Source organism: Leucoraja erinacea, chromosome 26 (genome assembly GCF_028641065.1).
Source record: "Leucoraja erinacea ecotype New England chromosome 26, Leri_hhj_1, whole genome shotgun sequence".
In the NCBI taxonomy this organism is placed as follows: Eukaryota; Metazoa; Chordata; class Chondrichthyes; order Rajiformes; family Rajidae; genus Leucoraja; species Leucoraja erinaceus.
The window spans coordinates 20,996,265-21,024,047 of record NC_073402.1 but is presented as its reverse complement, the minus strand read 5'-3'; the positions used below and the strand labels follow the sequence as shown (position 1 = coordinate 21,024,047).

The window sequence follows — 27,783 nt, the reverse complement described above, 5'->3', positions numbered from 1 at the left end:
GTCTATCATTATCGTGATTACTGTGTACCAGATTCAAAATAACACATTAAAATATGTCTCTCGATTGCCTAATCATTCAGCTGGCAATCGGATTTAGACATTAATGAAGGCTTATTTTAAAATAAGCAAAAATTACATCTGCTCCTGTTCATACAACTTTCCAGGGAGTCTTTTGATTCTGCAGCCAGGCAGCAGAATATATCTCTTCGTTCCTCCAATTCATGCAGACAGCTGTGCCCTCAGTTAGGCACACACCTTGTTAAGACTAAATACGCCGTTTTCTCCTTAAACACAGGATCACACTGCAGAGTACAAATATCCAGTCGAAACTCGCCCAAAACAAATCCACACAGATCGAACTTGAATCTCTGTGCTTTGAAAGTCCTAGAGACGTAACCGATTGGACACCAAAGGCAACTAGGGGAGAGGGTCACGCTGGAGAGAAAATGCAATGTCACCGAAACGGGGAATATCCCCATTCAGGCTTGCCCATTCGTGGAGATCAGTCTCAACAAACCTATGCCTTTTCATATAATTTCTGAAAAATAGAAACAAGCATTAAAAGAGATTTGCTAAATATTTTATTGTAAATAAAACACAGCAACTACAATAGGAAGTTTCTAGGTACCCCTCAAATTCATGGAGCTTGGATAAAGCAATTATCTGCATTACCAATTCATTATGCAAAATCTTTGCAAACAATTTATGTATAGTGACTTTTTTTTCGTTTTTTTAAAAAAAGTCAGGCTTTTTTCAGCATTTCTCTCATTGAAGAGTCTCAGTCTCTTTCCTGTTTTTACGCACTTTTGTTTCTTTCTCCATTGGCCTCCACAGATCCAATTAGCAGCAATTATCCAATATTTAACATAATGTGACATAGTTACCGAGATTTTAAACATATCCTACTCTCCAGGAACAGATAATAGCACTGAAAAATCAAAATTAAAAAACTGCAGTTGCTGACAATCCGAAATAAATAGAAAGAAACTGCTGGAAACACACAGCAGGTCAGGCAGCATCTGTGGAAAACACAGACCCTCTGACAAAGTGTCTACAAAATGAAGGTTAAGTGTATTTCACTTGCAAACTCCACAAAGACAGCACCCAAAATCAGGATTGAACTTGGGTTTTTGGACACTTGGGTTTACCCGCTGTGCCACTACACTGCCCTTAAATTAATATTATATAATACATTAGAAGTAATGGTATCTCTTGCTTGCTGAGTAAGCTCAAGATTTGGTACAAGCCTCATGGAAGTGGTGTTCTAATGAGATCACAAGGAACAAGAGATGTCTCTTGGATCCCTCAAGTGTGCTGCAACATATCACCATGGCCCTGACTTCACCTCTTTTTTCTTGTGCCAGTTCCCTGCAGCCCTCGGTTCCCTGATCTTTTAAATAAAATGTCTACTTCTCCTTAATTAAGCCCAATGATCGAGACTGCACAATCCTCTAGGGTAGAGAACTCTCAACAAGAAGTGCATCCACATGTCAGATTTAAATGGCTGCTCCCTAACCCAGAATTGTGTACCCTTGTTCGTAAACCTGATATTTGTCTTGTCATGCTTCTTTAGGATCTCAAATGTTTAAATACCTCATTCTTCAAAGCTCTATATAATATAGGTCAAATTTGCAAAGAAGGCATTGCTAATTCTTTGAAGGATGAACGAATATTGATATTAATTGGCTGAAACTTGGCAGATCAAATATAATTGCAGTAAACATTAAGCAATATATTTTCAGTATAAATTAAGTGTATTTGGTGTGGATATTCAGCATGATTAGAACTGTATATTGTCAGGGCATTGATTGTAGTGCAGTGAATTCAGAAAGTATTCAGACCCCTTCACTTTTTCTTTTTAATTACTTTACAAAAAATTCTAAACACCTGTTTTCGCTTTTTTTATTATGGGCATTTGAGATCCTAAAGAAGCATGACAAGACAAATATCAGGTTTACAAACAAGGGTACACAATTCTGTGTTAGGGAGCAGCCATTTAAATCTGACATGTGGATGCACTTCTTGTTGAGAGTTCTCTACCCTAGAGGATTGTGCAGTCTCGATCAAGTTCAATCCTGATTTTGGGTGCTGTCTGTGTGGAGTTTGCATGTTCTCCATGAGACTGCTGGGGTTCCCTTTTGGTTCTTCCGTTTCCTCCCACATCCCAATGTAGGTTGGTTAATTAGCCTCGGTAAATTGCCCGTATTGTTTCGGGTGATGTCAGGAAAGAGAAATATCATAGAACTAAGGGCCACAGTGGCCGATTTGGAAAAGGGGAGATACAACGAGACCTGGGTGTCATGGTACATCAGTCATTGAAAGTAGGCATGCAGGTGCAGCAGGCAGTGAAGAAAGCAAATGGTATGTTAGCATTCATAGCAAATGGATTTGAGTATAGGAGCAGGGAGGTTCTACTGCAGTTGTACAGGGTATTGGTGAGACCACACCTGGAGTATTGTGTACAGTTTTGGTCTCCAAATCTGAGGAAAGACATTCTTGCCATAGAGGGAGTACAGAGAGGGTTCACCAGACTGATTCCTGGGATGTCAGGACTTTCATATGAAGAAAGACTGGATAGACGCGACTTGTACTCGCTAGAATTTTGAAGATTGAGGGGGGATCATATAGAAACTTACAAAATTCTTAAGGGGTTGGACAGGCTAGATGCAGGAAGATTGTTCCCGATGTTGGGGAAGTCCAGGACAAGGGGTCACAGTTTAAGGATAAAGGGGAAATTCTTTAGGACCGAGATGAGAAAATCATTTTTCACACAGAGAGTGGTGAATCTCTGGAATTCTCTGCCACAGAAGTTAGTTGAGGCCAGTTCATTGGCTATATCTAAGAGGGAGTTAGATGTGGCCCTTGTGGCTAAAGGGATCAGGGGGTATGGAGAGAAGGCAGGTACAGGATACTGAGTTGGATGATCAGCCATGATCATATTGAATGGCGGTGCAGGCTCGAAGGGCCGAATGGCCTACTCCTGCACCTATTTTCTATGTTTCTCTGTTAACTGGTGTGAACGGGCGATCGATGGTCAGCGTGGACTCGGTTTCTTTGCATCTTTCAATCAATTACATCTCAAACATGTCTTTTGTCCATTCCTATCCAGTTGGCAACCAGGTTTCAGTTAATGCTGCTTAAATGTAACCTTTAAAAAAAAACTTTTAAAAAATAAATAAATAATAAATTATAGATACATGTGACCTTTTTGAATTACTGCTCTAAGTTCTCCCTTCTTATTTCTCACACTCAATAGCCCTGGCACTAGACAGATGGAGGAAAGAGAGGAGAGGTGGAACAACAGACATGCCGAGCTCTGCAACATTCCATCTCAGCCTCTGATGTAGAGAAGTATTTGTGGGGTGGTGAGGGGCACAGTTTTGTGAGTAGTTGAGGAAAAGAGAAGAAAACAATGTACGTCATGAAAATGTAACAACATTAATTTAGTTTAGTTTGGAGATACGGTGCGCAAACAAGCCCTTGGGCCCACTGAGTCCGGGCCGACCAGGAATTCCCGCACACTAACACTATTCACAATTTTACCAACCCAATTAGCCTAGAAACCTGTACGTCTTTGGAGTGTGGGAGGAAGCCAGAGCACCCGGTGAAATCCCATGCAGGTCACACAGAGAATGTACAAACTTCGTACATATAGCACCCGTAGTCAGAATCAAACCCGGGTCTCTGACACTGTATGGCAGCAACTCTACCGCTGCGCCCACTGTGCAGCCTAATAAAATGTTTAATCGAATTCTGAATGTAATTTTTTTTTTTTTTTTTAATTATGATTCTTCAGTTCAGATTTACCTGGCTGTGAGGTCTGAGGGGTGCTGCTGAAAAGGGAAGTGATTTTCCATCGCCACCTCGTCCATCAAAAAGAGTAATTCTGGTATCGGTCCTGCAAAATAAATACTGTTAAACTGCGGTTATTTTACATGCATGTCTCATGTTTCATCAGGTTTCCAAAGTGTCAAGACGAAGCAGTCATTTGGGAAATGCTTGAAACTGTTGTTATGTAGCAGGCAAGCAAAGAAACCCAACTATTGTTGAATAGAATAGGTGTTTCAAATCCGCAGTCACGTGTTTCTCATAGCATCGTTAGCTCACACTTATTTGTATATCTTAGGCACTTCTTTATGCTGCTTGAAGTGTGCCTGCATGTGCGTGTCTGTGTGCGTGTGCTAGGTTTTGCAAAGTTCTTCTCCACTATATCGGAAGAAACATTTAATCTTTGTAAAGTCAGATTAACATTTCATGTATTTTAACTTTGTGTTTTCCCAGGGATATACAACGAATGGTAGTAGACGACACCAACTGAAGAGACTCTCAAGCACTTGAACAATAATATCTATGGTGGACAAAGGCTATCATATATTTAAAAAGCCTACCATACGCTGAACCCAAACTGGTTAAAAAAGCAAAGAACCATTCACTGAGCAAATATCCCCATGTATGTTAAAAAGCCACATGACTATATTTCAAACTGGGGAATATTCCAATCTGTAAAGCAAATTATTTAACATCTTTCACCAATTAAATCTATGAAATGAGCCATATATTGTCAATGTAATTCATGAAAATGTTTAACAAGATAGTACAGGGATATATATAATAGATATTTGATTGATAAATTTAATATCAGATCTGAACCCAAGTACAAGAATTCAAATTGTTTATTTGATTGATCTCTTTATTTCAGCTCCTGTTGGGTCAAAAATTTAAATATGCTCCTTCCAACGTGACTTGGGAATTAACCATGTGTAGGAAAGAACTGCAGATGCTGGTTTAAATGGAAGATTGACACAAAATGCTGGAGTAACTCAGGGGGGGACAGAGAGAAGGAATGGGTGATGTTTCGGGTGCACTGAAACATGACCCTGCAATCAAAGTTAAGTTATTGTGCACGTTGGTAGAAATCTTTCTCCTAAACTGCAGGCTGCAGCAACTTTACTCAGCAATGGGATGACAGTAAAATTAACTTCCCCTCGTTACTCTGCTTAAAATGACATCCAAGGCCAGTGGAGTACAGCGGGACATTGACCAGGTATCCACAGCCATTGTTCATCAGCTAATCATACAAAGGGATGGAGGGTTACAATTGCGTTGCACACTTCATTTGGGGACAAGTGAAGATACCATTTGTAAATGCTAAGACCTTAGTCTGAACGCCAACCACAGCATTAATGTTTAATGTTGTTTTATTGCCAGAGTTGTTGATATTCTCTCATGCGTTTTCTCATTGTGTGCACACCATTGCAGCACAAGCGATTTAATGGCAACACATTTAAAGCAGCTAATTAAAGTAACGTCATATCTCTTACCAAGAGTCTACACTGCATTTATTGCCAATAGTTTGGGCATGGGAAGCATTGTCACCAAGAATTTCTGAACTCTAGGGTTATATCATGTCGGTAAACTTCGGTAAGCAACAACTATAGGAGTCTTCGAGGCCACAAGTACGACTCAAGACATCAGGACTATCAAAAAGGACTTCACTAAAATGTGAACAGTGCTTTCAGTAAACTGAAATGCAGGTCAAGTGACAACAGAGTTTATTTTCTTCCTCTCCTGATGCCGATAATAATGACAAATAGCACCATTTGAGCAATACAGTTGGTTAACAAGGGTATACAGAGAAGAGACAGATGTAATAGCAGAATGCTGGAATCTAGATTTAAGAAAAAAAACACACACTGCTGGAGGAATTCAGAAGATCAAGCAGCACCTGTGGAGGCAAAGAGACGGTCATCATTCCGGGTCAAGACCCGACAGTGGAGATGGAAGAGAGTCAGTGTCATGAACTGAGATGGAGGAGTGAGACAGGGAGAGGTCGGTGTTGGATGCAGTCAAGTTAGGTGGGGATGATGGGCAGATAAAGCCCGATGGGGGAGGCTGAGAGAGTTTAGAGGCGGGAAAGAGAAAAAAAGTTAGGCAGATGGAACCAGGAACGCAGAGAGAGAACGTATGAAGAGAACCTATCAAAAATATACTTTATGACAGTATTTATAAAATTATAGCAGCATAATGAACTACATAAAGTTGTCATCTCAAATGTCAAATGGTCCGATGGTGTTTTCAACATTTCCATAAGCAAAATTATTCAATAGGATCAATAACAAACTGTTCTCCACCACCACCACAGCATCCTATGTATCTCAAACATTAGAAAAACAAGGTTACACAAAAAAGCTGGAGAAACTCAGCGGGTGCAGCAGCATCTATGGAGCGAAGGAAATAGGCAACGTTTCGGGCCGAAACCCTTCTTCAGACGGGTTGTAACCTATAACCTTGTTAGACACTCTTGGGAGACTGGCTCCCCCCCCCCCATTACGTTGCCCATTTCCTTCGCTCCATAGATGCTGCTGCACCCGCTGAGTTTCTCCAGCTTTGTGTAACCTTCGATTCTCCAGCATCTGCAGTTCCTTCTTAAACATTAGAAAAACAAGATTGCTTTCAACAATAAAATGTCCATGGCATCTATGGACATAGATATGGATCTTATAGCTATTGTCCAAATTCCTTACAATTAAATTATCTGTAATAATGATAAACAGGGCCCATGTAAAACATTCTAAAATTGCATTGTCCAAGACGCCGGAGCTGTCAAACAGGGGCGTCATTTCAAAGGTACACAAAAAAGTTGGAGAAACTCAGCGGGTGCAGCAGCATCTACGGAGCGAAGGAAAAAGGCAACGTTTCGGGCCGAAACCCTTCTTCAGGCTGATCGGAGGTGGAGGGGTGGGGGGCGTGGGGAAGAAAGGAAAAAGGAGGAGGAGCTCGAAGGCTGGGGGATGGGAGGAGACAGCATTTCAAGTTTTGTTTGGGGGGGGGAGCCAGTCTCCCAAGAGTGTCAAACAAGGTTATAGGTTACATCCCAGTGCATAACCATACAATAAAACATATTATACTCAATTTAATAATATGACAAAATATTGCACGGTTGCACTCACTAATTACCATTAAATATAATTATCAAGCAAGTAAAGAAAAAGATGGTAATCATGTATTTTTATAAAGGTGTCGGCCCAGCATCAACTCGCCCTGACTCCCCTGCAGCTCTGGGCCTTCACACACACACACACACATACACACACACACACACACACACACACACACACACATACACACACACTCACCCACACTCTCACCCACACCACACACTCATTCACACACACACCCACACACACTCTCACACACACACTCACACACCCACTCCCACCCACACTCACACACCCACACACACCCACACATGCAATGGACCACAATTCAACTTAATTCGACGCCAGATCCACAATCTCTGCAAACGCTTCCTCGCCCATCTGATCACAAGCATGCCCGCCTCCAGAGCGACTCCTCAACCGACACTCCTCGACTCGATCACCCGCAGGCCCGGTGCTCCACCGCTGGGCCGCGGCACCGCCTGCCCGACCACCACGAGGCCAAGATGGCAACCACGAGGAGCAGCAACAACATCCACCACCTCTCCGACCCTCACCGCCTTCCCGGCCAAACCCAGGACCACCGAAAATACCGCGATTCTCACCGCCTCTCCGTGGCCACGGACGCTGCTGCCGCCAACCCGTATCTCTGCTTCAGCCCCCCCCCACCCTTCCCCCTCGGGCCTCCACCAGCGACTCCGCCGCCCATCGCCTTTCCACCAGCGGGCCGGAGCCGTCACCTCACCAGAGTTCCAGGCTCAGCACCAGGCCCACAACCTCCACAATGCATGTGGTCCGACTCAGCTGGATCCTATTGCTTCTCCCCTCTCTCCGCATCCCACTCTTTCAACCACGTTACCCCAACCACACACCTGCTAGTTAAAGTTCCCGCTGGTTTTTGGGGGGGATTTTCTTTTTACAGAGGTGCGCTCCGGTGAACTCCGGCAGTACGGCACCCCTGGAGTAAACAACACACGTACTAATTCTTCTCCTTATTGTTTGCATCGAAAGTTACATTTTAATGAATGGACTTTGATGACCCAAAAGGGCTTGGAGATGAAGCATTAAGATCAGGAAAATATTGAAGCAAATGTATTTCCTCTTTAGATTCTGTGCAGTTCAATTTGCAAAGAATGTGATTTTGCTTTTTTTTCCATCTTGATTTTGCTACCTGTAAGAATGAAACTTGCCTCCAACAATTACAAATCATTTTACGTATGGAAGATTTCCACGTTAGATACATAGATCATACTCTTATCTCCCGTTCCTGCATTAGTGCGTCGTTAGTTGTTTAGAAGACAATTCAAAATTACAACAGATTTCAGGAATTCACAGACTTTATTTCAAACTTTTCCAACAAATTGTTGTTATTCCACACACTACAGGTTACCTGGATTCTTATATTTTTCGTTCAAGTGGTTTGAAACATCCTTAAAATATGTATGTTTCTGCCTTTCTATCTTCTCATCAAATATTGCATTCAATCTGAAAAGAAAATATAAAACCGGTTAATAATTCTGGTCAAAAGACTTGTTTGTTTTCTCCCTTTCAATTAAGTTGAGCTTTTTTTTCCTGCGGAAACATGGCAATCTAGACTGGAAACATTCCAAACCAATAGCCTAGACAATGTGCGTGTGAGGAATGCAAAAGAAACTGAGCAACTTACTGCCAATATATCTGCCCCGACAGAGGCTCAATAAATTCTCCGGACTATGAACAATGCAATGCTTCCATCTAGTGGCTGCAAGGAATATTGGAAGTAATCATCTAGTCAAGTCAAGTCAAGTCAAGTCAAGTCAAGTCAAGTCAAGTCAAGAGAGTTTATTGTCATATATCCCAAATAGGACAATGAATTTCTTGCTTTGCATCAGCACAACGGAATATCAATAAACACATCAATAAATAAGCAGAAAAAGTGCAAATAAACAGATAATGGTCTATTAGGGCGACAGATAGCACAATGGGCTAAGAGTTCGGCTGGTGACCGGAAGGTAGCCGGTTCAAATCCCGCTTGGAGTGCATACTGTCGTTGTGTCCTTGGGCAAGACACTTCACCCACCTTTGCCTGTAATGGAATGTACGGCGGCAGGCGCGGGCACACCGCGACGCCCTGTGTCTCCCTTTCAAGGGAGATGCTAAAAATGCATTTCGTTGTCTCTGTACTGTACACTGACAATGACAATAAATTGAATCATTTCATTTTTTTTTTTTAGTGTTCAGAGATTTGTTTGAGTTGAGTTTAATAGCCTGATGGCTATGGGGAAGTAGCTATTTCTGAACCTGGACGTTGCAGTCTTCAGGCTCCTGTACCTTCTACCTGAAGGTAGTGGGGAGATGAGTATGTGGCCAGGATGGTGTGGGTCCTTGATGATGCTGCCAGCCTTTTTGAGGCAGCGACTGCGATAGATCCCCTCGATGGTAGGGAGGTCAGAGCCGATGATGGACTGGGCAGTGTTATCTAAGACAGATAATAAACTAAACGCGCGTAAATACGTGGGAAACAGCAAAAAGGTATCAAAGTAATACAGTATGGAAAAGTTTATTGTCTGGGAATAAACTCTAAAACAATACATGTTTCTGGTTTCTTGTAAAATGGGCTCTGCCCACGTGGAGTGAAGGCGCCACTGCTGATGGAAGGGACAAAGGAGGACCCAGCGTGTGGGGGGGACTGCGGTATGGGAGGGGGAAGAACCTGCCATGGATACGGTGTAAACTTTGTCACTTTTTCAGTGCCCTTATGTGGCGACTATTTGCATACCTTGGGTACGCAAGCAGAAAATTGCCACAATTGTCAATAAAGTATTAATTAATTAATTCATACCATTGGTCATAGTCTTCCAGTTAGAAAACCACTCTTCCACTACCACCCTTTGCTGATGTGAAGTGAACAATCTGTGGTTTACGGGATGAATGCGGTCCACGATAAATATAATAACAACTTTTCCTGCATTCAGAGAATCCATCGTGTGTGACTGTTTACCTTGTTTTCTGTCTTGTTTCTGGACGTGCTCTGGGTGATTTAGCTGTCGTACATTTCCGTGATGCCTTCCCCTTTGGAGACTCTGCAATACTCTGCTTATGCCGACTGGCAGCCTGGCATAAAACAACAGGGAATTTTGCATAATAATAATAATAATAAAAACATAATGCACAAACTGCAACACAACACTCACCAAATTCCACCCATCTCCAAGAACAGTGGAAACTGGGGAAGATAAATACTTTAGACTTAACTCCAGAGATACAGCATGGAAATAGGCCTTTCTGCCCACCTTGCCTGTGCCGTGCAATTGTCAGTGCTATTCACTCAATGCCTGAAATCACAAGGCATTTTTCAACATCTACAAGGCATGTGCATCTACAAGGTTCACCAGACTGATTCCTGGGATGTCAGGACTGTCTTATGAAGAAAGACTGGATAGACTTGGTTTATACTCTCTAGAATTTAGGAGATTGAGAGGGGACCTTATAGAAACTTACAAAATTCTTAAGGGGTTGGACAGGCTAGATGCGGGAAGATTGCTCCCGAAGTTGGGGAAGTCTAGGACAAGGGGTCACAGCTTAAGGATAAGGGGGAAATCCTTTAAAACCGAGATGAGAAGAACTTTTTTCACACAGAGAGTGGTGAGTCTCTGGAACTCTCTGCCGCAGAGGGTAGTCGAGGCCAGTTCATTGGCTATATTTAAGAGGGAGTTAGATGTGGCCCTTGTGTCTAAGGGGATCAGAGGGTATGGAGAGAAGGCAGGTACGGGATACTGAGTTGGATGATCAGCCATGATCATATTGAATGGCGGTGCAGGCTCGAAGGGCTGAATGGCCTACTCCTGCACCTAATTTCTATGTTTCTATGTTTCTATGTCAAGATAGTGATGGATTCCCCTTGCTTTGATGACACTCCTGAAGTTCGATACCATGTATGATCCTGTGGATTAAGTGAGCTGAAGGACCTGTTTTCATGCTACATCTCATGACCATGACAAGTACATGACCATCCAACACAAGGCAACTCATTTAATTTACACCGTAAAAAAAATACACAGAATATTCATTCCTTGCACTACCAGTATGCAGTGGCTGCAGTGTAGACCATCTACAAGGTGCACTGCAGTTACTTGCCCAAGTTACTTCCTGCAGCCTCTCACATCCACAATCTCCACCACCAAGACAATAAAGATAGTAAGATAAAGATAGTGCACCATCTGCAGGTTCCCCGACAAGTTATGCTTGCAATCTTCTAATCTTTTGCAATTTCTAATCTTTTAGTTTGGAAATATATTGCTGGTCTATGGAAATATATTGTTGGTCTTTCATCCCTGCTGGGTTTGAATAGTGGAACTCCCTTCCTCTCCTGTTTAGTTTCATTTACTTTAGAGATACACCGCAGAAACAGGTCTTTCTGCCCACCGAGTCCACACCAACTGGCGATCCCCGCACACTTGCACTATTCTACACACACTAGGGACAATTTACAATTAAACCAAGCCAATTAACCTACAAACCTGTATGTCTTTGGTGTGTGGGAGGAAACAGGAGATCCCAGAGAAAACCCATTCCGGTCACGAGGAGAACATACAAACTCCATACAGACAGCGCCCGTAGTCGGGATCGAACCTGGCTCTCTGGTGCTGTAACTGCACCACCGTGCTGCCCCTAGGTCAAGATGTTGGTTCAGCATCACCTTCTCAAGGGCAACAAGGAATTGGCAACTTCGCTGGTTTGTGCTGCACCTGTCAGACCCATTGATGAAGTAACAGATGAGATCCAGTCCTCAAACAGCTTGTAAGCTGCCTGTCCCCTTCATACGTGTTGTACAAGACAGAGATGATCTTAAAAAGATGATCTTTTGATTGCCATTAACATTTTAGAGAAACTTAAAAAACAATTTAAATTAAGTAGCTAAGAAAAACTTATTTTTAAAGATTTTTTTTTCAAGATTATTTTTCAAGATTTTCAAAACTGATTTTCCATCATTTTTAAACACAAAGCAAAAACATTTATTAGCAGTACAATTAAATAAGTGAAAGTAAACTCAATGGAGACGTGAATCCCATATCAGATTAGACCCATAGCTGATGTGATTAGTGATTCTGCAGCACAATGTGGGCTGTGCAATTTTCTAAATGTTTGTGTTTTCTAATCTTTGAATTTACTTTCCAACTATCATTTAGATTAATTTATAGCATTCTTCTTTATACTTTCCTGTTCGAGTGATATTCAGGGTTAATATTGCCTGCCGTTAACACTCTTGCATTTCTTCAAAACAGGACCTTGGGATCATTTACATTGACCCAAGTGAAGTGGACAAATCTGTTTACGGAAAATGTCACGTAAACCAGTGTATCTCTCTCTCTGTGTACTAAATTCAGTGACGATTATGATAAAATTCTACAATGAAGACTTCCACATATTATTTAATTTACTCTAGCTGTGTGAGACAAACTCACTAGGTAACTAATAGAACCCTCTTATGTAATGGACACATAAAAATCATTTATAGCCCGTTTACCTTCAGGTCAGGAACTACTTCATTACTCGATCCAGGAATGCTGGGGGGTTCTTTTACCCTTCCATCATCAGCCTGTTCTTCAGGAATATTTTGCTCACTCAACGTTAACATATTGTCGCCGTTGAGCACATTTGGTGAAGGGCTTGTCGAGGCTGTTCTAAGCATCTTCTCCTGAGCGTCAGGTTCTTCTTCACTGCTGCTGGCTTCATGGTTTTCCCTCTCAGTTTCTGCATCTGCACCATTTTGCTTCGGGTTTATCTCAGCTACCTTGTTAGCCGAGAGATAATAAGGCTGTTTTGATATCTCTAATTCAGTATTTTCACGAGGACAATTGTGATTACGCTGTTCCGTAACTTTGAGACTTTGATTAACCTCTTTGGTCAACTTCAACACAGTAAAATCTGTCAACGAGACATTACCTGAACAAGTCGTTTCCAATTCATCACGAACAAGGCAGCTTTTGGGCAACTGTGGTGTATTTGGGAGAGACGCAGAGGGCCGACTGTTATCCCGACATTGATGCTCATTAAGGGCATCGACAAATCTGAGTGAATCAGTATTATCATCAGCGTCATCATCTGATTCCTGGAGAATCTTATCGATTTCCTCAGATGTAAGGTTAAGTAGATCATCTTCATCGAGGTCCTTTTCCTCCAGCTCCAGCAAGGAATCATCGAGGTCTTCGCTCTCATCTAACGCACGAGACGAAGCGCCCTGTCCCTTGTCTGCAGGCACCGTGGCACCAGGATCTCCTTTCCAGTTATGGGACTGAAAGGAACATAGCCGCCCTGTCAGAGATTCCACGCTGTTAGTATGAGGTTTCTTAACGCACGGCAACGAATGCATTTCTTCAACGACTCTTGGCCGCTTGAATGCAGTGCGTACGTGAGGATTGGATGAAATTCCTCTCTTGCATTGAGAAGGGCGCAATTCTTTTGCTGCAGCAGAACCAGTGGATGCATTGTCACTATCGTCAATCTTCAATTCTAGATTGCAAATTATACCATCTTGAGCTCCATCCATTATTTCTTTCATAGTGGATTTGTTTTGTCCCCCTAAAACAATATATATATATACACACTTCATTGATAAAATTATCATTTTGCTTTTAACAGAACAGATAGTATGTTTGCAGCAACTAACATTTATATAGCATGTTTAACCAGAGTTAAATGATCCAAGTTAAGGGCCTGTCCCACTTAGTGATATTTTTTGGCAACTGCGAGAGTCAGTGACTCACGCCCATAGTCGCACTAAAAGCCGTCAACTTGTACGACAATCTACGTCAAGCTACGACACTCCACGTACGAAATGAACGTATCTACAATAAATGTAAGGACCAATAACTTTTTAATAACTTTTTAAGAAATAAATTGTTTATTTAACGTCAGCTTCAAAATAACATCATATTGAAAAACAACAATTCGTTTAACAAGAAAGGTTTAACTTCAACAAAAGTAACTGTATATATTTAACGGCATATTTCAAAGAACATGATACTTAAGCAAAGATTTTATTCAACAGCAAGCCTGATTTGACAATAACTTTACAATTTACATTAACTCCAATGAACTTCAACAAGACAAAAATGTCTTTATTTTTCCCCACACTGGAAAGAACATCATTTTAGATGTTCTTAATAAAGTACTTTGTACATTTATGTACTTTTGTACTTTTCATTCTTTATGGGCACTTTGCCCCTGGCTATCTTCAGCCAAATGGTTTTCTTGAGTCTAAAAAAGTTTTGAAAGTAGACGTTTTTATATACCCACGTCTCCGGGCGTCACCTGCAGGATAGCGTATGTCAGCGTGTGGCAGGGCGCACAACATAAGACACCCAGATTTTGCCTAGAGATTTTGAACATTCCAAAATCCAGGGGCGGCAGGGAGGCAATGTGCGCCACCCAGGGTCACTGACGCCACATCACGCCCCGACCATGCCGCCCGCGACAACCTCTTTCCAGTCTGTCACCAAAAATGTCACCCAAGTGGGACAGGTCCTTTACTTCTTTACAAGTTCTGTCAAACAGAATTCAAACTCAAGTTATAAAAAAACATTGATTACATTAGGTGAGAATAGTGTACTCAAAGTAGGATTCATGAAGGGAAGATGATTAAAGAGAGGTTGACAATGAGGAGAAATGCCATGATCATATTGAATGGCGGTGCAGGCTCGAAGGGCCGAATGGCCTACACCTGCACCTATTTTCTATGTTTCTATGAGACTTTGTCAGAGGGATGCAAGGTGTTAATAGTAAGTAATTAAGATCAGAGACACTTGCAATGTTGAACTCGCTGCATGAATTTGACAAACTTGGCTTAGTTGGAAGTTGGACCATTCACCATTGAGGCTTATGTCTGGTATACACACAATGGGCTACTACATTGTAACTGAAGATAGACACAAAAGGTTGGAGTAACTCAGCGGCTCAGACAGCATCTCTGGAGAAAAGAAATAGGCTGACATACCCTTCTACATTGCAACTGTTCTATTATATGAGGCACAGCTGAGTTGTCCAAAATACAGATACCATAGGAGTCACTGGTGGTCTCAGCTCACCTAAATGCTCACCTTGTCTGGGTGTGAAAGGCTGATCTATGGATGGTCTCTGGGGTCCCCTTGGTGGGATAATGCAGGTGCTTTACTCCCAGTACACCCCTGCTAAGTTTAGAGAGAAGGCAAAGCTGGGGCAAAGCCTAGATGTAGATGTAGAAACAAGGAACTGCAGATACTGGTTTACCAAGAAAAGACACAAAATGCTGGAGGTACTCTAACGTTTTGTGTCTTTCCTGGGGCAAAACCTTCTGTCAAGGTTCAAAAAACGTGTTTCCATGCTGTATGACTATAAGGCTTCAACTTATTAAGTATCATTTGCATTCTGAGACATTCACTGCGATCCGGGTGGAGCCCGGCTATGGGTGCTGCCTGTAGGGAGTTTGTACGATCCCCCTGGACCACATGAGTTTTCTCCGAGATCTTCGGTTTCCTCCCGCACTTCAATAACGTACAGGTTTGTAGGTTAATTGTCTTGGTATAAATGTAAAATTGTCCCCAGTGTGCGTAGGATAGTATTAACGTGCGGGGATCACTGATTGGTGCAGACCTAATGGGTTGAAGGGCCTATTTCCGTGCTGTATCTCTACTACCACTGAAGGAATGGCCACACTGTCAATGTGATACAATTAACCATCGACAATCTTTGTAGTGACAAGCAAATCTCAAAAGATCTTTCAAAGATGAAATCAGTAAAATACTATTAATGTATATTCTAGTATAAATTTGACACACATTTCAACAAAGATCATTGTAAGGTGAAATCGAACTTGACATTTAATTAAAGCCACGCAAGGTTTATAATGTCTGGATGCCCCAGGGTCAAATTAAACTGAACTAGTCCATCTATAGAGGAAGGGAGTTCCACTATTCAATGAATGATGGGTCAGTCATTTTATGATTTATTTGAATGTAATGAATGGAGGCAAATACAAAGTGCATGTGGCAGGCCAGAAGTATTCTCAGTAAAGCAAATCAAAGCGAGTGCAAACAGTACTACAATAACGTTTTGTGAATATATGTACACACATACATACATATACACATAAGGTGAGGCAGCATCTATGGAGCAAAGCAATAGGTGACGTTTCGGGTCCAGACCCTTCTTCAGACTGGTGAAGTCTGGACCTGAAAAGTCACCTATTCCTTCGCTCCATAGATGTTGCCTCACTCGCTGAATTTCTCCAGCATTTTGGTCTACCTTCGATTTTTCCAGCATCTGCAGTTCCTTCTTATACATATACATACATGGACACACACACACACATATATAAAAGGAACTGCAGATGCTGGTTTATACCGAAGATAGACACAAAGTGCCGGAGTAACTGAGCAAGTTAGGCAGCATCTCTGGAGAAAAAGGTGCCGTTTCGCATTGGAACTCTTCAGGTTCCAACCAAGAACATCACCTTTTCTCTGTCTCCAGAGATGCTGCTTGACCTGCTGAGTTACTCCAGCACTTTGTGTCTATCTTCGGTATACACACATACATATACATACACACACACACACACACACACACACACACAAACAAACAATAATAGTGCAAAGATAAAAGCAACGTCCCAAAGTCTACACAGTTTAGAGCCTATTTGTAGGTTGCAGTGTTTAATACTCTGATAACTGTTGGGAAGAAGCTACTCCTGAACACGAATGTCACAGTTTTCAGGCCTTCTGAGCCGGATGTGACAGAGTTTACCTTCTTCCCGATGGCAGGAGGGTGTGGCCAGCGTGGTGTGTGCCTCTGATGATAGTGGCTGCCTTTTTGAGACAGCGACTCTCGCAGATTATTTGGTGGCAAGGAGCGCAAGGCAGCACAACCATAACTCTCTTAAATGTGTATTAAAACTGAGCAGATGTTACAAATGCAATAATGCAATTCGCAAAACAAATAATGTAACACGAGGTATTACAAAAAATGACCTGAGATTATAAATATACTATAAAATACAACAAAATGTCCCCATTTTGAATATACAACATATTCTGCATATTCAAATAAAAGCTTCAGCAATTAACTCAAACTACGAATCGCAAGCACTTCTTTGCTGACCCTGACCTCTAATCGCTCCAGCATAACGCAATGGACCAACTCTGTACTTTCAGAAGAAGGGTCCTGACCCGAAACGTCACACATCCTTTCTGTGCCCCAGAGATGCTGTCAGACAAATGTGGGTCCCTTACAATCAGAGACAGGTGAATATATAATAGGAAACAAAGAAAATGACAGAACAGTTAAACGAGTACTTAGGTTCTGTCTTCACTAAGGAAGACACAAACAATCTCCCACAAATACTAGGGGACTGAGGATCTAGTAGGAGGGAGGAATTGAAGGGAATCCACATTAGTCAGTAAATGGTGGAAGGTAAACTGTTGGGACTGAAGGCAGATAAATTCCCAGAGAATGAAGGCCTGTATCCCAGAGTACTCAAGGAGATGGCCCTAGAAATCGTGGATGCATTGGTGATCATTTTCCAAGACTGGAGGATAGCCAATGTAACCCCACTTTTTTAAAGAAAGGAGGGAGAGAGAAATGGGGAATTATAGACCAGTTAGCATTACATCGGTAGTGGGGAAGATGCTCAAGTAGATTGTTAAAGATGTTATAGCAGCTCATTTGGAAAGCAGTGACAGGATCGGTCAAATTCAGCATGGATTTATGAAGGGGAAATCATGCTTGACTAATTTTCTGGAATTTTTTGAGGATGTACAAGTGGAATGGATAAGGGAGAGCCAGTGGATGTGGTATATCTGGACTTTCAGAAAGCCTTTGACAAGGTCCCACGCAAGAGATTAGTGTGCAAAATTACAGCAGATGGTATTTGGGGTAGGGTATTGACATGGATAGAGAATTGGTTGGCAGACAGGAAGCAAAGAGTAGGATTAACTGATCCTTTTCAGAATGGCAGACAGTGACTAGTGGGGTGCCGCAAGGCTCAGTGCTGGGACCCCAGTTATTTACAATATATATTAACGATTTAGACCAGGCAATTAAATGTGACATCTCCAAGTTTGCGGATGACGCAAAGCTGGGTGTCAGTGTGAGCTGCAATGAGGATGCTATGAGGTTGCAGGGTGACTTGGATAGGTTGGGTGAGTGTGCAGATGCAGTATAATGTGGATAAATGTGAGGTTACCCACTTTGGAGGCAAGAACAGGAAGGCAGATTATTATCTGAATGGTGTCAGATTAGGAAAAGGGGAGGTGCAACGAGACCTGGGTGTCCTTGTTCATCAGTCACTGAAAGTAAGCATGCAGGTACAGCAGGCAGTGAAGAAAGCTAATGGCATGTTGGCCTTCATTGCGAGAGGATTTGAGTTTAGAAGCAAGGATGTCCTACTACAGTTGTACAGGGCCCTGGTGAGACTGCACCTGGAGCATTGTATGCAATTTTGGTCTCCTAATTTGAGGAAGGACATTATTGCTATTGAGGGAGTGCAGCACAGGTTCACCAGTTTAATTCCCAGGATGGCAGGACTGGCATATGATGAAAGAATAGGTCGTATGGGCTTGTATTCACTGGAATTTAGATGGTTGAGAAGGGATCTTCCAGGAACATATACAATTCTTAAAGGATTGGACAGCCTCGATGCAGGAAAACTTTTCCCGATATTGGGGAGTTCAGAACCTGGGGTCAGAGTTTAAGAATAAGGGGTAGGCCATTTAAGACTGAGATGAGGAAAAACCTCTTCACCCAGAGAATTGTGAATCTGTGGAATTATCTGCCCCAGAAGGCAGTGGAGACCAATTTACTGGATGTTTTCGAGAGTGATTTAGATTTAGCTCTTAGTGCTGAAGGAATTAAGGGATATGGGGGGGAAAAAACAGGAACGATTTTAGGTGATCAGCCATGATCATATTGAATGGTGGTGCTGGCTCGAAGGGCCGAATGGCCTACTCGTGCACCTATTTTTCTATGTTTCTATGTTTCTGACCCAATGAGTTACTACAGCACTTTGTGTCTATCCTAACATTTCGGGCGAGGACCCTTGTTCAAAATGAAGATGATGCTTCACCTGCTGAAGCAATTAACCTATAAACTCACATGTCTTTGGGCAGTGGGGGGGGAACTGGAGCACCCTGAGGAAACCCATGGGAAGCAGGAAGCAGGCAACAGACAGACAGACAGACAGACAGACAGACAGACAGACATAGGACCTGGGCTCGACCAGCTGCACCACTACACAGCTGGTAACTCTTCAAAACCACCTCATTAGCTTTAAATGCTTTGTAAAGACGAGTCATAATAGCTTAAGGCTCTTTTTCATTTCAAAAATAACTAATTCATTAGCTGTGATAAATTTCAAATCTTCAATTAATTTCTATCCCTTTTCTAGAGTTCTAGAGATGGGGAGGGTCATTGATTTTCAGTGCCGAAAGATCTTGATACCGTGACACGCCAATTGTTTCTTAAATAATTCCCACACCTCAGGAAGTCCGATCCACAATACAAGAAAACTTTCTTGAGTTATCAGTTCTGAACTCATCTTTTCCATTTTATTTTTTATTACTCTATCATTTTAGCCAAATCCATATTAATTCTCAGATTCTTTCATGGTTGCAGAGCTCTATTCTTCCTTCGTGACTCAGATCCTTGCCATAGGAAGTCAGTCTCTTCCCTGCACATCTTAGTCACTGAAAATTTCCCTTATAGCTTGGCAACCAGAGCAAGAGGCAGAATTCAAGATAGCCAGAGGGCTAAACAATGTGATCTTCATTGTCTCTAAATTGTATTAGGCTGTTTCCACTACTCAATTTAATTCCCATTCCAGATACCATCAAATAACCCGCACAGAACTTTCTTCCCACCCTGCTCCCTGTAAAGACTCTATCCCCTACTAACCAATTCCTTCATCTACACTGCATCTGCGCCCAGGATGAGGTTTTCCATACTAAGTCATCGGAGATGTCCTAATTCGTTAGGAAACGGGGTTCCCCTCTTCCATTATAGATGAGGCTCTCACTAGGGTCTCCTCGATATCCCACAGCTCCGCTCTTGCTCCCCCGCTCCCCCATTCGCAACAAGGACAGAGTCCCTCTTGTCCCCCCTTCCACCCCAGCAGTCATCGCATACAGCATATAATCCTCCAACACTTTCACCACCTCCAACGAGATCCCACTACTGGCCACATCTTCCTATCTCCACCCCTTTCTGCTTTCCGCAGAGACCGTTCACTCCGCAACTCCCTGGTCAACTCGTTCCCTTCCCACCCAAACCACCCCCTCCCCAGGTACTTTCCCCTGCAACCGCAGGAGATGCAACACTTGTCCCTTGCACCTCCCTCCAACCTCACCTACTGTATCCGCTGCTCCAGGTGTCAACATCTGTACATCAGCGAGACCAAGCACGGGCCCGGCGATCGTTTAGCTGAACACCTCTGCTCAGTCCGCCTTAACCTACCTGATCTCCAGGATGCTAAACACTTTAACACCCCCTCCCATTCCCACACTGACCTTTCTGTCCTGGGCCACCTCCATTGTCAGAGTAAGTCCCAGCACAAATTGGAGGAACAGCACCTCATATTTCACTTGGGTAGCCCCACCACCCCCCCCCCCCCCCCCCCCCCCCCCCCCCCCAGCAATTGACTTCTCTAACTTCAAGTAGCCATTACTATCCCTCTCTCTCCATCCCCTCCCCCTTCCCAGTTCTCCCACCAGTCTTACTGCCTTCGATTACATTCTATCCTTGTCCCGCCCACTCCCCTGACATCAGTCTGAAGAAGGGTCTCGACACGAAACGTTGCCCATTCCTTCTCTCCAGAGATGCTGTCTGTCCCGCTGAGTTACTCCAGCATTTTGTGCGACCTTCGATTTAAACCAGCAACTGCAGTTCATTCTTACACAGATAATCCACACTGTTCCTTTAATTAAGCAGCAGTAAATGTTCCACAATCAACATTACAATTTATCAACTGACCCAACCATTTTTAGAGCTTTATGCAAAAAGTCCCCAGGTTTTCCTAGCCGGGTATTCCCTTTAAGATTGTACTATATATTTTTCACATAGCCTGTAACTCTATTCTGTAGATTCTGGTTAAAACACAAAAGGACACAAAGTGCTGGAGTAACAGGTCAGCCAGGGGCCTGAAGCAGGGTTTCAACCTGAAACGTCACCTATTCCTTTTCTCCAGAGATGCTGCCTGACCCATCGAGGTACACCAGCATTTTGTGTCCATCTCTGGAGAACATGGAAAGGTGAAGCTTCTGATCAAGATCCTTCTTTAGATTGATAAGGTGTGAGACAGAGACAGGTTTAAATTGAGCTTTAAACTTGTGGACTCACAAGTTCACAAGTTATAGGAGTAGAATTAGGCCATTCAGCCCATTGAGTCCACGCCACTCAATCATGGCTGATCTCTGCCACCCAATGTCATTTTCCTGCCTTCTCCCCATAGCCTTTGACACCCGTTCTAATCAAGAATTTAGCTTTCACTCCCTTAAAGATATCCGCTGACTTGGCCTCAAACAGCCCTCTGTGGCAATGAGTTCCACAGATTAACTACGCTCTGACTAAAGAGGTTCATCCTCACCTCCCTTCTAAAAGATCGCCCTTCAATTCTGAGGCTATGACCTATGACACTCCCACCAGTGGAATCATCTTTTCCACATTCACCCTACCTATACCTTTCATTATTCTGTAAGTTTCAACCGTCCAAACTCCAGCGAGTAGAGGCCCAGTGCCACAAACACTCATCATATGCTATTGTGAAAACAGGAGGAAGCAAGTAGCAGTAGCAAGGAAGGGAGAAATAGGTGAAAGATCAGATGGGGCATGGGGGATAGAGGGGGAGGTTATCTGAAATTGGAGAATTCAGATTTGATTCTACATGAAGGTAGACAAAAATGTTGGAGAAACTCAGCGGGTGAGGCAGCATCTACGATGCGATACGCTGAGTTTCTCCAGCATTTTTGTCTACCTTTGATTGTCCAGCATCTGCAGTTTCTTCTTAAATATTAATTCTACATGATCCCATTTTCTCATCCACTCCTTATACATAAGGGGCATTTTTACAGAGGCCAATTAACCTACAAACCCGCACGTCTTTGGGATATGGGAGAAAATCAGAGCAACCACACCAAACCAAACCAACGCAGACACAGGGAGAATGTACAAATGCCACACAGGCAGCACTTGAGGTCAGGGTCAAACACAGGTTTCTGGTGTTGTGGGACTGTATGTACCAGTTGCACCACTGTGCCGCCAATTGGCATTGCATTGATTGACTGAATGTCTCTTGAAATCTCCCTGTACCAAGTGGTGCAGTCTCTTGAACTTGAACTCTTGAGATCCCCGTGCACAACAACCATCTTGTTTGCAACAATTTTCCTGAATGAAACTGTATGTACTCCAGCAATTACAACTAACGCATGTTGCACTGTCTGTTGCCAGCAATGTGCCTGAGATAATCGGTTCAATTCGGGGAGACGAGGGGGGGGGGGGGGGGGGGGGGGGGGGGGTGGGAGGGGGGATGTTAATGTTTGTGGGTGGGGAAGGGGGGGTAATTAGTCGGGGTCATTAACAAGTGGTGGTCGGAGGGGATTAAGTGGTGGGGAACAGAAGTAAAGATTCACCCTTACAGAAAACCAGCTTGATCAATGCTTGGATATTTAATGAAACAACGAAAAGTGCTTCAGAGCTAAAAGACCAGCCATGATCTTATTGAACATAAAGCAGATTCACTCCTGATTATAATTCTTGGATTGAGTTACATCTCTGCTACATTGTCCCAAGTGCTTCACATTTGCATCTACTTTTTAAAAAGAGATTTATTTTCCTTGCATCAAAACGTTTTTGAAACATTTTTTAAAATCTACATAAAAGGAACTTAATTGTGTATTATATTTGGGGGTGTTGCTCCTGTTTTACCTGTGTCCTACCAATGACCACTAATGCTGGCTCCATGCTGTCTTCAGGGTGCAACCCTTCCAATTCCACAAGCACTTTTCACTGCTCAGCTGACACATGCTTATCATGTGATCTCACCTCTAGTAACTGACCCGCCCTTCTGTAATTTTAAAGGCACCTCACAGGTTAACAGAAATCCGAGTGACAGATTTCCATTCTCAAGAGCCAAGTGCTTTATTGTCACAGGTCCCAGATAGTGCAATGACATTCTTACTTGCAGCAGCACAACAGAATATGTAAACTCTGTAAGCAATATAATAAACGAGAAAAAAAAGTTCAGTGTGAGTGTGTATAGATAAAGAAATAGATACTCACATATAAGATAGACACAAAATGCTGGAGTAACTCAGCGGAACAGGCAGCATCTCTGGAAAGAAGGAATGGGTGACATTTTGGGTCGAGACCCTTCTTCAGACTGAGAGTCAGGGGAGAGGCAGACGCAGAGATAAGGAAGTGCAAGTGTAAAAATGAGACATGAAAGGGGAGGAAGTTCAAGGAAAATGTAGAATAGATCATTGTTAGCTGGAAGAAGGTGACAGCAAAGAATACAGAGATAACATTTAATGAAGGGGACCGTCAGACTGGTCGGTAAACTAGGAAGGGGGAGGGTTGGAGATAAAGGGAAAGCAAGGGTTACTTAAAGTTAGGCAATATTCATACATATACACACACACACACATACATATATATATATATATAATTTTTTCACGTGAATTATTCAGGTTATCAATATTTGAGAAAAAATAGCATGACAGTGCTAATTGGTGAATATAAAAGCACCATTAATAAAAAGGGCTGATAATTCACCCTTGAAATTTACTAAAAAACACAAAAATATGTGACTACGCAGATTATCAAAGCTCGCACATGTGTGTCTACTGTGATAAAACTTCAATTTATCAGAAGTCCTGCTGGTTTGGCATTGGGCTCAGCTGTTCTTCTCCTATATTCCCTTTAAATGCAACCGAGCTCCAATTTCTTTTAAACCCAATGGAGCGAGGTTCCCATGGTCCCATTAAACCCACCTGGTTCACTGGAAACTTCATTACACTACTGCTTCACATCCAGAAAAAAAGTGAATACAAAGTCATAGGCTCATAGAGCACAGAAACAGGCTGTTCAGCCCAACTCATCCATAACACCCAAGATCTAAGCTAGTCCCATTTCCCTGCATATTTCCCATATCCCGCTACACCTATCCGATCCATGTCCTTGTCCAGATGCCTTTTAAATGTTATTATTTTACCTGCCACAGCTACTTTCTCTGCCACCTCATTCCATGTACCTAACACTATAAGTGTGAAGAAGATGCCCTACAGGTTCCTATTAAATCTTTCCCCTCTTACCTCAAACATATGCTCACTACCACAACCCATGGGAAAAAGTCTATCGATTCCCATCTTGATTTTATTCACCTCTATAAGATCACTCCACAGTCTCCTGCGCTCCAAGGAATAAAAACCTAGCCTACCCAAGTTCTCTCTATAGCTCAGGCCCTTGAATCCTGGCAACATCCTCGTGAATCTTCTCTGAAATTTATAAGTGTTATCTGCAAAGTTACTAATCTTGCCACGCACATTCTCATCCAAATCCTTGAAATAGATGTCAAACAGCAATGAGCCCAGCACTCCTGAGGCAGGCCATTGGGCCTGGTCACTGTCCTCCAGTAAACAACCTTCCACCACCTCCCTCTGTTCCCTATTATTAAGACAATTCTGTATCCAGTTCGCTAGCTCTCCCTGGATCTCATGTACTCAAGTCTTTCAGAGCAGCCGATGAAAGGTGTGCTGAAATCCAATACATCTACTGCCCTGCCCTCATGAACCTTCTTGGTTACTTCTTCAAGAAACTGTGCGGAAAAAAAAGTATGCTGGTTATTAATAGGAGTAATATTCACCAGTCCAGAAAATCCAATAACCTGGCACCATCAAAATCGCTGGGTGCTGGATTATTGAGTTTTACTGAACTTTGCTGCAAGAAGATGCACACATTGTAACCAGGACATGTGTAACAGAGAGGAAAAAAGGAAATTTTCATCAATAGTCTCTTTGAAAGATATCCCAACTGGAAAGAACAAAAATATGAAAGCTAAACAGTTAAAAGCTTTCTCATTCATATAAAACAGCTGGAGTAAGGATTGACCATTGAATGTTAAATTTCAAATCAAATCAAGTCATGGTGATTCGATCCCAGTTTTTAAAGGCACTGGTCTATAAAATAATCCCACATTTTGCATCAGTGTTCAACAATGCTACGTGGAGTCATAGAGTGATACAGCATGGAAACAGGCCCTTCAGCCCAACTTGTCCACACCGGCCAACATGTCCCAGCTACACTAGTCTCACCTGCCAGCATTTAGTCCATATCCCTCCAAACCTGTCCTATCCATGTACCTGTTCAAATGCTTCTTAAATGTTGGGATAGTCCCAGCCTCAGCAACTACCTCCTCTGGCAGCTTGTTCCATACACCCACCACCATTTGTGTGAAAAAGCTACCCCTCAGATTCCTATTAAATCTTTTCCCCTTAAATCAATATCCTCTGGTCCTTGATTCGCCTACTCTGGGCAAGAAGCTCTGTGCATTTGCCCGATCTATTCCTCTCATGATCTTATACACCTCTATAAGATCACATCTCATCTTCCTGAGCTCCAAGGAATATAGTGCCAGCCTACTCAACTTCTGCCTATAGCTCAGACCCTCTGGTCTGGGCAACATCAATCTTCTCTGTACCCTTGCCAGCTTGCCAACATCCTTCCTATAACACGGTGCCCAGAACTGAACACAATAATCTATACAAGAACGGTTTTGTCACTTCAACATGCCAGTAATTGCTCACATCTGGGATCAGGTTAAAGCTTAGATCATATCACCATTAATGACAATGGTCTTTATATTAATGATCATGACACACAAACATCTCCCTAAAATGCAAGTTATTACTCTTTATCTACTACAGCTTTGATTATTAACAAACTGGAAGAAAACACAATTAAAAAGGATAGAAACATAGAAAATAGGTGCAGGAGTAGGCCATTCGGCCCTTCGAGCCTGCACCGCCATTCAATATGATCATGGCTGATCATACAACTCAGTATCCTGTACCTGCCTTCTCTCCATATCCCCCGATCCCTTTAGCCACAAGGGCCACATCTAACTCCCTCTTAAATATAGCCAATGAACTGGCCTCAACTACCTTCTGTGGCAGAGAATTCCAGAGATTCACCACTCTCTGTGTGAAAAATGTTTTCCTCATCTCGGTCCTAAAAGATTTCCCCCTTATCCTTAAACTGTGACCCCCTTGTTCTGGACTTCCCCAACATCGGGAACAATCTTCCTGCATCTAGCCTGTCCAACCCCTTAAGAATTTTGTAAGTTTCTATAAGATCCCCCCCTCAATCTTCTAAATTCTAGCGAGTACTAGCCGAGTCTATCCAGTCTTTCTTCAGCTAGAGAGATTAAACGAGGGATCAGTATTTTTTTTTTAAAGACAGGTCACCCGAGAACTTTAATGCAGATTCAAAATAATGTTCTTAAACTCTGGAGTAGATCCAGTTGATTACATTTTGAAAACTGTACAATAACCCTCATTGTTACATGAAGCTTCACTCCCCACACATCATCTTCACATACATGAATTGTTCAACAACAGCCTCAATAGGTAAACCAAAACTTAAATCTTTACACCATCACTTCAGGTAACGTGGAAATAATGAAGACCGTATCCAAACATAACTCTAAAATGAATTACTGGAGAATAATCTCCTATTGTTTCACAGGAGCTCACTTCCAAACCAGATTAATTCAAAGTAGCATCACCAACATAAGAGTACCAATGCAATAAATGAACCGAGTTGACAGTTTACATCAAGACGTTCCACAATAATTCTCAGTAAAGTTTTAGAAAGAAGTCTCTGATGATATATACTCAAGATTTGTTCTTGGGGTGTTCCTGCTGCCCCCCTCACATGCAGAGACTAAGACAATCGATTGATATAGTGAAGGAAAAAACCCCTAAAATGTAATCAACGTTTATGCCTTGATTCAGAAATGCCTTTAACAAACAGTATCCGAGCAATCTACATCACAGTCAACAATGAGTTAACAGCTCAAGATTCACCTCTCCTTGGCCTTTTTCATAACCTTGAGAGGGTCGCGGGCAGGACTGGCCCAGCAGCAGGGGGAAAGGGAGGACACAGTAACCAGCTGCATAAATCATCTAGCTTTGTGACAAAACCAATGTGTCCTTGCACTGCTTGCTTGAGATGTGATCAAAGATACTGAGAAGGGAGTAACGGCAGCACTTGGCCATGAAACGCAGGGAGTACAGACCATTTCTTTATTCCGGGAGAATGGTGTAATCATGAGTAATGTTGTGGAGAATGAAATTTGATTATGCTTGTTGTATCTGCGTCTAATTGGGTAAGATGGCTGGTCCATTTGCAGGTAGAACAAAGACCACTGGAGCAGCTCAATCAACCTCAGACTTATTTTATTATTTAATTAACAAAAAATAAGAAGGGTGCTTGTCTGTACAGAGTTTGTGCGCTGTCCACACGACCTGCGTAGGTTTTCTACACGTTCTCCGCTTTCCTCCCACACTCCAAAGACATTCCTAGGGGCTAGCGGAATCAAGGGATATGGGGAGAAGGCAGGCACGGGTTATTGATTGTGGATGATCAGCTATGATCACAATGAATGGCGGTGCAGGCTCGAAGGGCCAAATGGCCTCCTCCTGCACCTATTTTCTATGTTTCTATGCAAGACGGTTTCTCCAAACAGTCTGTGGGTGGTCCATCCAAGGTTTTGTTTTGGGAATGAGCCTGGCCAGATGACTGATATTTCAGTGCAAGAGCATTTTGGGAACACTGATCACAATGA

At 42.6% G+C, this 27,783-nt stretch overlaps 1 protein-coding gene across 1 annotated transcript; it reads right to left on the bottom strand.

Moving 5' to 3' along the window:
- LOC129709769 (S100P-binding protein-like) lies at window positions 1-27,066 on the bottom strand. Its single transcript, XM_055656336.1, has 6 exons — window positions 27,023-27,066; window positions 12,445-13,499; window positions 9,919-10,031; window positions 8,329-8,423; window positions 3,808-3,898; window positions 1-538 (listed from the first exon to the last, which is right to left on the bottom strand). Exons 2-6 carry the CDS (start codon window positions 13,477-13,479, stop codon window positions 418-420), a joined length of 1,455 nt encoding a protein of 484 aa, XP_055512311.1. The 5' UTR covers window positions 13,480-13,499; window positions 27,023-27,066; the 3' UTR covers window positions 1-417.
- Window positions 27,067-27,783: the final 717 nt, after the last annotated feature.

Excerpts from the sequence above, each read along its gene's own strand:
- LOC129709769 (XM_055656336.1), bottom strand. The coding sequence starts at position 13,479 with ATGAAAGAAATAATGGATGGAGCTCAAGATGGTATAATTTGCAATCTA. Across the intron at positions 10,032-12,444 it reads AAGTAGTTCCTGACCTGAAG|GCTGCCAGTCGGCATAAGCA; the intron begins GTAAACGGGCTA and ends GTTTTATGCCAG. Across the intron at positions 8,424-9,918 it reads GAAACAAGACAGAAAACAAG|ATTGAATGCAATATTTGATG; the intron begins GTAAACAGTCAC and ends TTTTCTTTTCAG.